The 12,238-nt window shown below is 42.2% G+C and overlaps 1 protein-coding gene across 2 annotated transcripts in view; it reads left to right on the plus strand.

Annotated features, from left to right (window-relative positions):
- The window catches only part of PREX2 (phosphatidylinositol-3,4,5-trisphosphate dependent Rac exchange factor 2), a 212,528-nt gene that overhangs the window by 74,993 nt on the left and 125,297 nt on the right, over positions 1-12,238 (plus strand). For both annotated transcript variants that reach the window (XM_038766581.1, XM_038766580.1), the window contains exons 9-10: positions 8,063-8,212; positions 10,773-10,917. In XM_038766581.1, coding sequence (XP_038622509.1) covers positions 8,063-8,212; positions 10,773-10,917 — 295 coding nt within the window. The remainder of the gene's footprint in view (positions 1-8,062; positions 8,213-10,772; positions 10,918-12,238) is intronic.

Consider the following 12,238-nt stretch of genomic DNA (forward strand, 5'->3'; position numbering starts at 1 on the left):
GGGCTCACAGTATTGATCCCTATTTTACAGATGAGGTAACTGAGGCACAGAGAAATGAAGTGACTTGCCCAAGGCCACACAGCAGACAAGTGGCAGAGCAGGGATTAGAACTCATGACCTTCTGACTCCCAGGCTCCATGCTCTATCCACTGGGATCGTGTTTACCAACTCTCTTGTACAGTACTCTCCCAAGCGCTTAGTACAGTGTTCTGCACATAGTAAATGATCAATAAATACCACCCACTGATTGATCTATAGATAGCTGAGTGCTACAAAAAGCGCACAGACAAACCCAAAACCTATAAAAGTTTTGAGACAAATATATCAAAGGTATGCCAGGACTGTGAGCCAAAGTACATTTTTATTTAATTTCTACTAAAGCATGTGTTTCAAAGCCCGATTGCACGCCAAATTCAGCAGTTTATTTCTCATCACAAAGTTAGTTATTCCTAAGAAGTCTTTGACATTTGCATCCCCTGACCTTCACATTTCAAATCTGCAAACTAAACAGTCAGTGTTGTCTTTTACATTCAATTCTTCCGTTTTTTTAAAAGAAAAACAGAAACAATTGAAGTAAAAAAAAAAAAAAAGACAAAGCCAAGGTCATTAGATGTAGCTCAAACAGTTAGGCCTTGTCTCTTTCTCCCTGCTCCATTTTCATGAGATGCACAGAGTCATGGTTGGTGTCGCCCCTGCATGTCTTACATTCGAAGAAAATCATGGAGGAGCCAAGAAGCATCATCAGTGTAAGAGCTGACAGAGGGAGATTTTGTAATGCCGTGCGTGACCCGTGGTTCTTCCAGCTTCTTGCCTTTAACCAGTGTAATAATAAGAATGATAGTTGTGCTATTTGTTAAGCGCTTCCTTTGTGCCAAGCACTGTTCTAAGCACTAGGATAGATCCAGTCCCTGTCCCTCGTGGGGCTCACAGTCTCAATCCCCATTTTACAGATGCAGAAGGAATCCATCCATTGTTTTGCAGCGGTTCATTCCTTCGCCCCATAAAAGACAAAACTGGCACATTCATGCCTTTACACGTGCCCCAATCCTCGGGCTCAAAAGGGCGTTAATCTCCATGTAAGTAGCTGAAAAAGACAAGCGTGAGCATGGGGAAGGGAAAGAAGCCTGCTCCTGTTGATTTACTTATAACACTTTCTGTTTAACTTTCCTCTGGCTTGGTAAGCAGTTGACTTACCAGAGAAGGAAAACATTCCGGGAGGAAAAGCTAGGAAAATTGTCATTTCTCGTAACTGGGGATGTTTGCCATCATCATCAATCGTATTTATTGAGCGCTTGCTGTGGGCAGAGCACTGTACTGAGCGCTTGGGAAGTCCAAGTTGGCAACATATAGAGACAGTCCCTACCCAACAGTGGGCTCACAGTCTAAAAGGGGGAGAACAGAGAACAAAACCAAACATACTAACAAAATAAAATAAATAGAATAGATATGTACAAGTAAAATAAATAAATAAATAGGGTAACAAATATGTACAAACATATATACATATATACAGGTGCAGTGGGGAAGGGAAGGAGGTAAGATGGGGGGGATAGAGGGGGGACGAGATCTCTCCCTCCCGTGGAGTTTTTAGGGGCATGGAGTAATCGTGGATAGAGCACAGTCCTGGGAGTTAGAAGGTCATGGGTTCTGACCTGCCTCCACCACGTGTCTGCAGTGTGACCTTGGGCAAGTCATTTCACGTATCTGTGCCTCAGTTATCTCATCTGTAAAATGGGGATTGAGACCGTGAGCCCCACGTGGGACAGGGACGGTGTCCAACCTGATTTGTTTGTATCCACCCGCAGTGCTTAGTAAAGTGTCTGGCACATAGTAAGCGCTTAACAAAAACCACAATTATCATTGTTATTATTATTATTGTTCTTTTCATTCGTCCAGAAGGACACAATTCCTTCAAACGAGCTGTCGCCATTGTTTGAGTCAGAATCCTGGGATCGATGGACTGGTGGTCTGATCCAAAATGGTCTTTTTTGGACCCTTACCAAATGGTTCATGTTCAGGCTTTAGAGTGCGCTTCGGAAAGAGGAATTTAAGCTGATTTTCACATAGTTGTTTTAGACCGTGTGTATGTTGTAAACTAATTAAGAAATTTAAGTCATCCTGTGCGTTTGAAATAAAATAAACAATAGAATCATATGATTATACCCAAGTGAGAATAAGAAAAAAAAGGATGGTTCAGATCCATTTTAACTTAACTTTCGCATTTTATGTTCCTTTGTTCAAATTTCTTATGGTTATCCTGTAAAAAATCTCAGATCCACTGGAACAATCACTGCGTTAGCATTAGTCTTAAAGTGAAGTGAACGGCTATTTAAGAATTCCCTTGGAAACACTCTGGCACACATTCCTGGTGTTGAGCACCAAAGCAAGAGCTGAACTGAATATTTAGTCATCTGTTTCTTGATGTGTGGAATAATACATTCTGGCAGTTCCTTACGTTTCCCAGCCTGCGTATACAATAGTTGGCTGTGGTCCACCTTATTAAAATGCAAAGTTATTGAAAGGATACCAGTGTGTCTGCCGAGATTTATGGTTATTTCTGCTCTGGAAAATCCCATCTCATTATACAAAACTGTGCTGAATTAAGGACTAGAGAATATGCAAAGTAGAAAAGTGGGGAGTGATTAGTGGCTTGTACTGGACTGCCCTTTGGACTGTTCTTCCTTTCCTGAAATCGGTGACGGAGAAGACTGTTGACCTTTGCTGTTTTCCACTACAGTTCCCTAGTTCTTAATTCCTGATTTTATTTGACAGTTTCTACGAAAGCATGCTTTTGATCCTATGCAATGAGCGATAGTCTTGTTTTTGCCCGAGGAAGTACATATAATCTTATCGAAGGATGTTCGTTGTAGATAAGTGTGGGGACTTGAGGGTGAAAGCGTGCTAGCCAATCAGATTGCCAGGCTTCATGCTAATGTTCCAGCCAAGACGTGGCAAACTCTAGGTAAGAGCAACAAGTTGGAAAAGTTAATGGTGATCTCAAGAAAGTTTTCACCTTAAATGATTATTGTCCCCTTCCCCTCTTTTCCTTCATTCTCTTTTTTCACACCCCTGTCCCCCCCCACCCCAACTCACAAAGGGGAAAATGCTCTCTCTCCTGATGAGGGAGAGCTGTCCCCCTTTTAGACTGTGAGCCCACTGTTGGGTAGGAACTGTCTCTATATGTTGCCAACTTGTACTTCCCAAGCGCTCAGTCCGGTGCTCTGCACACAGTAAGCGCTCAATAAATACGATTGATTGATTGATTGATGAGGGGAGTTGAATTTTTTGGCTCTACAGTGTGACCGAGTGGATAGAGTACAGGCCTGGGGGCAGAAGATCCTGAATTCTAATCCCAGCTCCGCCACGTGTCTGCTTGGTGATCTTGGGCAAGTCACTTCGCTTCTGTGGTCCTCAGTTACCGCAGCTGCAAAATGGGGACTGATGTTGTGAGCCCCACATGGGACAGGACTGCGACCAGCTTGATTTGCATGTATCCACTCCAGTGTGCTTAGTACAGTGCCTGGCACATAGTAAGCTCTTAACGAATGCCATCATTTCCCCCCCCGCACACACATTGAGCTACTACAGAGCATCACACGCAACCACATGCTTCATATCCCTATTTTGGGGTGGATCTGACAAGACTGAGCAGGGATTCTTCCTATCCCACTGAGCTACACATCACTGCCTTGGGCCTCTGTGGTAGACAGGTTTGTGGCTATGTCTGTGTGGACCACCAGCTGAAAGAGGAGCAGTTCTGTCAAACTGGGCAAACCCCGTGCAGCAGGAAAATCTTCAAGGGGACAGAGAGAATTCATCCCTTCATATCCTGGAACCACCCATCCCGGTTGAGAAAGAGGAAAATCAAGCTCGTTCAGAATAATGCAAACGCTTTGCGTGTGGATCTTGGCTTAGTTTTGAAAATGTTCAGTGAGCCCAACATGCCTCCTTCCTCAATGCCTTGCATGTGTTAGAATGTGTTGAAAGGTGGTACAAGAAGCCATGGGTGACTTATGCGCCCTTACAGGAGTTGGTGGATGAACTCATCCTTTTCCCTCTTCTTCTTCCCTTCTTCAGCACCTCCTCCCTCACCAAATAATCCAAAGGACAGCAAACAGGCAGAATATCTGAATCTAACATGAGATGCATAGGCTTAGGAGCTGTGAGTAAGAAAGCTAAATCATCTCTTCATTATTACTGCCCTCTGTGTGAAAGGTGGCAACAGGGGATTAGCTACTGGATTGCGATATGTGGCATTTGTGGGAGGTTCAAAATGTTTGTCGTGTGACCTTGAGAAATGGTTATGGAGTAGCTTGCTGAGTTGTCTTCCCTAGCCAATGGAATGGATTGAGATTCATAGGAAAAGATCCGTGCCTTGAATTCCTGCCCATGGTGTGGATTTCTGGCAGGGAATGAGTGTGTTTGGCTTTCAGCTATCCCCAGGAGTTGTTGGACCATTGCCAGAAAGATGGGGTTTTGCTGAACTTTGTGCAGTGTTACCTCTTGGCATGCCTTATATAGGCTGGCTACTTAAAACGAAGCATTGGGAGGACTCTTCCCAAAGGAACTAGCAATCAATTAATTGTATTTATTAAGGAGCAGCATGGTCTGGTGAGATCTGAGAGAAGGATCTGGGTTTCAATCCTGGCTCTGTCACTTGTCTGCTGTGTGACTTTGGGTAAGTCACTTATAATAATAATAATAATGAAGGCATTTATAATAATAATAATAATGATGGTATTTGTTAAGCGCTTACTATGTGCAAAGCACTGTTCTAAGCACTGGGGAGGTTACAAGGTGATCAGGTTGTCCCTGGGGGGGGCTCACAGTTTTAATCCCCATTTTACAGACGAGGGAACTGAGGCATAGAGAAGTGAAGTGATTTGCCCAAAGTCACACAGCCGACAGTTGGTGGAGCTGGGATTTGAACCCATGACCTCTGACTCCAAAGCCCGGGCTCTTTCCACTGAGCCACGCTGCTTCTCTTATAAAGCGCTTACTATGTGCAAAGCACTGTTCTAAGCGCTGGGGAGGCTACAAGGTGATCAGGTTGTCCCACGGGGGGCTCACAGTCTCAATCCTCTGGGCCTCAGTCACCTCATGTGTAAAATGGAGATTAAAACTGTGAGCCCTAATTGGGACATGAACTGTGTCTAGCCTGTTTATCTTGTCTACCCCAGTGCTTAATACAGTGTCTGGCACATAATAAGTGTTTAACTGATACCATTAAGGTATAAAGTAATTCAAAATATCTCATTATGCACAGTACCATTTTCCCCAGATATCTGTGCCTTCTGTACTTTGGTCTGTAACCTCGAGTTGATTTCATTTCAGTTCCTCTTCACTATTATGTAAGAGCATCATCAAGAACCATCCTCCCTATTTCTGTTTGATCCTCTCAATTGAGAAGCCTAGAATGCTTTTTCTGTTAAAATATTGTAAATGTATATCCTATCTCCAATTTAGCCTATTGATGAACTGTTCACCTTTTGGGTAAAAACAATCAGGACTTCTCAGTCCTGTGATTCTTCTAAAGGGCCCCATATAAAAGCACCAAAACCATGTTTCCCTTGTACAAATATCCATATTTAGAGGAGGCCACAAACAGCCCTTTTTTAATTATTATGAGATTTATTAAGTCCTTACAATGTGCATCAGAGTCTTCTAAACGTCAGGGAAATGTATAAGGATGTAGATTCAGACTCAGTCCTGAATCTCAGGGGATGATAATGATGGATTCTTGGTTGATAAATCAAGTAGAGATGCAGTGTGGCCTAGTGGATAGAGTGCATGCCTGGGAGTCCTTCTGATCTTGGCTCTTCCATATGTCTGCTGTGTGACCTTGGTCAAGTCCTTTAACTTCTCTATGCCTCAGTGCCCTCATCTGTGAAATGGGGATTAAGACTGAGCTCCATGTGGGACATGGACTGTGACCAAGTTGATTAGCTTGTATCTACCCCAGTGTTTAGTACGATGCCTGGCACATAGTAAGCGCTTAACAAATACCATTAAAAAAATCCATCAATCGTATTTATTGAGATTACGCATTCGATGGGTGAATCCCAGTCCTGAGACCTGGCAGGAGAAAGATGGGGAACTGTGCGACAGAAACGCAGAGAGAGACATAATGTGGTAAACTCAGTCCAAGCAACAATTCAGTAACAAAGAGGAAAACTAAGGGGAGCTGCCACAGTTGTCTGAGTAAATGAATTATGATATTAAGCACTTACCATGTGTGAAAACTCTGGGCTAAGTGCTGGGGTTAAATATAGGAAAGTCAGATCATACAAGGGATCTGTTGTTTTGGGCAGGGACACTGTCTTTTATATTGTTCTATTGTAATAATAATAATAATGGCCTTTATTAAGCGCTTACTATGTGCAAAGCACTGTTCTAAGCGCTGGGGAGGTTACAAGATTATCAGGTTGTCCCATATGGGGGGGGCTCACAGTCATTATCCCCATTTTACAGATGAGGTAACTGAGGCTCAGAGAAGTTAAGTGACTTGCCCAAGGTCACACAGCAGACATAAGGTGGATCCGGATTCGAACCCATGACCTCTGACTCCAAAGCCTGGGCTCTTTCTTGCAAGCGCTTAGTACAGTGCTCTGCACACAGTACGCGTTCAATAAATACCATTGACTGACTAACTCTGTCCCACACAGGGCTCATCCACTAAGAGTTAGGTAGAGGAAGTACCTTATCCCTAACACTCTGCCGAGGAAAAAGGCCCATGGAGGTTAAGTGACTTGCCCAAGGCCACACAGGAGGCTCGGGGCCGAACTGGAATTAGAACTCAGGTTTCCCAAATCTCAATGACCTTCCCTCTCTCTTCACCCATCCTGAGGAACCAAAAACGCTCCAGGCCGGATGACTACAACCTCCTCCCCCTGTACTTCAGCAGGAGGTTATGTCGTCTTCTAGCGATAGTGAACTTGTAATGCCGCCCCTTTGTGTAACTGGGCCTGCTATTTTTGCTGAAGAATTGTTCTATGCTTAAAGGTCTGCCCCAAGTGACTCAAAGTCTAAGTCTGTCAAAGTCTATCTACCTGTATATATGTATATATGTTTGTACATATTTATTACTCTATTTATTTATTTATTTTTCTTGTATTTTATTTTGTTGGTATGTTTGGTTCTGTTCTCTGTCTCCCGCTTTTAGACTGTGAGCCCACTGTTGGGTAGGGACTGTCTCTATGTGATGCCAATTTGTACTTCCCAAGCGCTTAGTACAGTGCTCTGCACATAGTAAGCGCTCAATAAATACGATTGATTGATTGATTGATTGATTGTACATATCTATTCTATTTATTTTATTTTGTTAATATGTTTGGTTTTGTCCTCTGTCTCCCCCTTTTAGACTGTGAGCCCACTGTTGGGTAGGGACTGTCTCTGTATGTTGCCAATTTGTACTTCCCAAGTGCTTAGTACAGTGCTCTGCACATAGTAAGCGCTCAATAAGCACGATTGATTGATTGATTAAAATACTGGACCCGAATTGATTTTTAGATAGGTGACAAATAGTTCTGCCGTGTTGAGGACAAAGCTGTTTGGACACATAATTTTTTCAAGCCCTTTATTTGTTCAAGGGTTAGGCATTGCCATTGATCTTGATTAGGCATATGTGTTGGGGGGGGCAGAAGAGGGGAGAATGTAGAAGTCACTTCACTTCTTTGTGCCTCAGTTACCTCAACTGTATAATGGAGATTGCGACCGTCAGCCCCACATGGGACAGGGACTGTGTCCAACCGATTTGTTTGTATCAACCCCAGTGCTTAGTACAGCACCTAGTAAGCACTTAACAAATGCCGCAATTATTATTATCATTATTATTATTATCCCTTCCTCTCCCCTCCGACATACACGTATATGCCCTTTCGTCTCGTGCAATTAAAAAATTCATGTCCACTATTACGAACTCTTTTATGGAACGCAGAGCACTTAGCACTGGCATTTAGGACATTTGGAGGAAGAATTTAGAAACCCTAGCAACGTTTTAGCCAATTTAATGATGATATAAATCATTCTGTCTGACCAGTTTTACATTTTTTTCATTCCCTAGCTGACTTCCACAGCAGTGGACACATCGTCGTTAATGGTTGGAAAATCCATAACACTGCAAAGAATAAATGGTTTGTATGTATGGCGAAAACCCCCGAAGACAAACATGACTGGCTGGAAGCTATTTTGAAGGAGAGAGAAAGGCGGAAAGGTAGGTTTATAAGCTGGGTTTACTTTATGTCCTTTTGGGGAGACACTCAACGATCATCAGATGTTTACTGCTCCTTGAATCAAACCAGTCACACGGGACAGATGTTTAAATAGTTGTGATCCCTACTTGTTATTAAATAAGATAGACAAGAGGTACAATCATGCAGTGAGCATTTTTCATTTTACTGCCTTCCAATGACCTGCAAAGAACTTGGAATTATGCTGGGATAGCTGAAGGTGGTGCAAACCAGAGTACTCCCTCCGGCCTTGGATAGTTTATTTTTACATCTTTTTTTCCCTTGCCACTAACTGCTCTTTGTCTTATTCGTGACCACTGGTTCACTTCTCTGGGCCTCGGTTACCTCATCTGGGAAATGGGTATTAAGATCGTGAGCCCCGTGTGGGACATGGACTCTGTCCAACTTGATTGGCTTTTATAATAATAATAATGGCATTTGTTAAGCTCTTACTAGGTGCCAGGCACTGTACTGAGCGCTGATCTTAGCGTTTAACAATCTACCCAGTGCGTAATAATAATAATAATAATAATAATAATAATAATAATAATAATAATAATAATAATGGCATTTGTTAAGCGCTTATTATGTGCAAAGCACCTGTATATATGTATATATGTCTGTACATATTTATTACTCTATTTATTTATTTATTTTACTTGTACATATCTATTCTATTTGTTTTATTTTGTTAGTATGTTTGGTTTTGTTCTCTGTCTTCCCCTTTTAGACTGTGAGCCCACTGTTGGGTAGGGACTGTCTCTATATGTTGCCATCTTATACTTCCCAAGCGTTTAGTACAGTGCTCTGCACACAGTAAGCACTCAATAAATACGATTGATTGATTGATTGATTCTCTCCCCTTGGTCAACATTTATATGCTATTTTTAGGTATATTTAGATCAAGAGGGTTGGAACTCTATTCAGTCAGTTGTATTTATGTGCTAACTCTCTAACTCTGTACTAAACGCTTGGGAGAGTACACTTTAACAATATAACAGACACATTCCCTGCCCACAATGAGCTTACAGTCTAGAGGGGGAGACAGAGATCAATAGAAATAAATAAATTTACAGCTATTCATTCAATCGTATTGAGCGCTTACTGTGTGCAGAGCACTGTACGTATAAGTGATATGGGGCTGGGCGGGGGGGGGAAATAAAGGGAGCAAATCAAGGTGGTGTGGAAGGAAGTGGGAGAAGAGGAAAGGAGGGCTTAGTCAGGGAAGGCCTCTTGGAGGAGATGGGCCTTCAATCAGGCTTTGAAGGTGGGGAGAGTGATCATTGGATATCTGCCCTCTGCCCATCCACCAAGCTAGCTCTCTTCCTCCCTTCAAGGCCCTACTGAGAGCTCACCTCCTCCAGGAGGCCTTCCCAGACTGAGCCCCTTCCTTCCTCTACCCCTCGTCCCCCTCTCCATCCCCCCTTCTTACCTCCTTCCCTTCCCCACAGCACCTGTATAGATGTATATATGTTTGTACATATTTATTACTCTATTTATTTATTTATTTTACTTGTACATATCTATTCTATTTATTTTATTTTGTTAGTATGTTTGGTTTTGTTCTCTGTCTCCCCCTTCTAGACTGTGAGCCCACTGTTGGGTAGGGACTGTCTCTATGTGTTGCCAATTTGTACTTCCCAGGGGCTTAGTACAGTGCTCTGCACACAGTAAGCGCTCAGTAAATACGATTGATGATGATGGTGATGATTGGATATGAAGAGGGAGGGCCTTCCGGGCCAGATGTAGGATGTGGTGAGCAAGAGGAGATTGAGGTACAGTGAGAAGGTTAGTATTAGAGGAGCAAAATATGTGGCAGAGTTGTAGTAAGAGAGTGGTGAGGTAGGAGGGGGCAAGGGATTGCATCAAGGCACTCTACTGTTTCACGTCTCAGAGCAGTCTGAAAGATAGTCCTTCTAAAAAGGTATTGTAGCTGCCCATATTGTAGACCAAGTAAAACAAGGACACTTTCGATCTCTTTTTCTAAAAGGTCCAGGAAGGGGTGATGAACAGCCAAATCTTAAATAAGAGGGGCGATTTTACGCTTTGCCTCTCTTCTCCCTCCACCCTGATTCCCCTCCTCCAGATGCTACTACCACCACCACCTCCCCTTTCTCCATTTATTTTCACTGACTAATGCATTCATTCATTCATTCAGTTGTATTTATTGAGCGCTTGATATGTGCAGAGCACTGTACTAAGTATTTAATGCCCCAAATGCCCTTTGATTGAGTTTGGATCAGTACTGAGTTGAGGAGAATAAAATGTCACACATTTATCTGAAGTTGAAAAAGATGTTACTTTGGATATTTAATTGCACTTTTCCTTGTATCTAGTGGGTAGTCACTAAAAGTTAGTTGAGGATGATGATACTGACTTCAGGGAAATTAATCCATTCATATACCCTTTCATTCTGTGTTGTGGTTGGAACAAAGTGCTATATTTGTGAGATAATTGTGGTTGCTAGGGAACTTCAAAAATGATATAAGTATAATGTGAAGACTAATTGTGTCTTTTATTACTTCCTCACCCCAATTTCATTAGGTTTGAAACTCGGCATGGAGCAAGATACATGGGTGATGATTTCTGAGCAGGGAGAGAAACTTTACAACATGATGTGCAGACAAGGAAATCTGATCAAAGACAGAAAGAGGAAGCTAACTACCTTTCCTAAATGCTTCCTTGGGAGGTAGGCTTCATAACTAGAATTTTAATCGCTTAAAAGCACATTTTTTATTTTTCTAGTCTATATGATCTATTTATAGTAGCGCACACATCACTTTGAGATCTTGATTCTGTTGGTTTTAACATCATTAATAATATTTTTAATACTAATGCGGCTTTAACAGCATCAAAAGAAAGGAACATGTCTGGAGGAGCATACCACTTATATTTTACTTAGAACTACATAGGGAATCTAGGAAATTTTGCCATTTAAAACCAGCAATTTACCAAAACTAATGCCATAATAATAATAATTGTGGTATTTGTTAAGCCCTTACTATGTGCCAAGAACTGTACTAAGTGCTGGGTTAGATGCAAGGTACACATGGGGCTCCCATTCTAAGTAAGAGAGAGAACAGGTATTGATTCCCCATTCTGCACATGAGGGAACCGAGGCACAGAGAAGTTAAGTGAATTGCCCAAGGTCACACAGCAGGTACATGCCAGAGCTGGGATTAGCACCCAGATCCTGCACAAGAGCAGGCTTGTGCTCTTTCTACTAGGTCACACTGCTTCTCTAGATTTTCCCTCAGAGAATGAGAGGAAATATGCTCATTTTAAAAAAATTCAACTTGTGCTTTGAAACACTTTGGATTAGAGGACTCATATGCTTATTCAAGGCTAGTTTTAGTAATAGCTGTAGTACTTGTTAAGCGCTTACTATGTGCCAAGCCCTTTACTAAGTGATAGGCACGGCACAAGATAATTAGGTCGGGGATAGTATCTGTCACACATGGGGCTCCTAGTTTAATTTGGGAGGAGAACAGGTATTGAATCCCCATTTTACAGATGAGGGAATGGAGGCATAGAGAAGTTAAGTGATTTGCCCAAGGTCACACAGCAGGCAAATGGCAGAGCCTGGATTAAAATCCAGGTCTTCTGACTCCCAAGTCCAAGTACTTTCCACTAAACCACACTGCTTCTTAAGAGATGCAGAGATATATCTTTGAAGCATCCTTTGTTACTACATTAAAGCAAAGATTTAGTGCTGAGAAGACCATTGGCTAAACTGTGTAATGGCATCACATATGACCTTATTTATGTTCAAGAGAAGCATGAGGTGATCAATTATCTGGTTGATTTTTCTCTGTGTAGTCTGCCCAAATGGATCATTCAGGACCAAAGTTTCAATTTTGCCTCCAAAGCGATGTCACATTACCTATTTCCCAACTTGTTTTCCTCCTGTCTCGGGCTGTGTTGACTGGTCATCCTTTGAATCCTCAAGACCTGTGGTAATTTGGTTGTGTCACTCTAAGCTTAGGGGTAGGAGAGAAGAGTCATTCTCA

This window comes from Tachyglossus aculeatus, chromosome 25 (assembly GCF_015852505.1).
Source record: "Tachyglossus aculeatus isolate mTacAcu1 chromosome 25, mTacAcu1.pri, whole genome shotgun sequence".
In the NCBI taxonomy this organism is placed as follows: domain Eukaryota; kingdom Metazoa; phylum Chordata; class Mammalia; order Monotremata; family Tachyglossidae; genus Tachyglossus; species Tachyglossus aculeatus.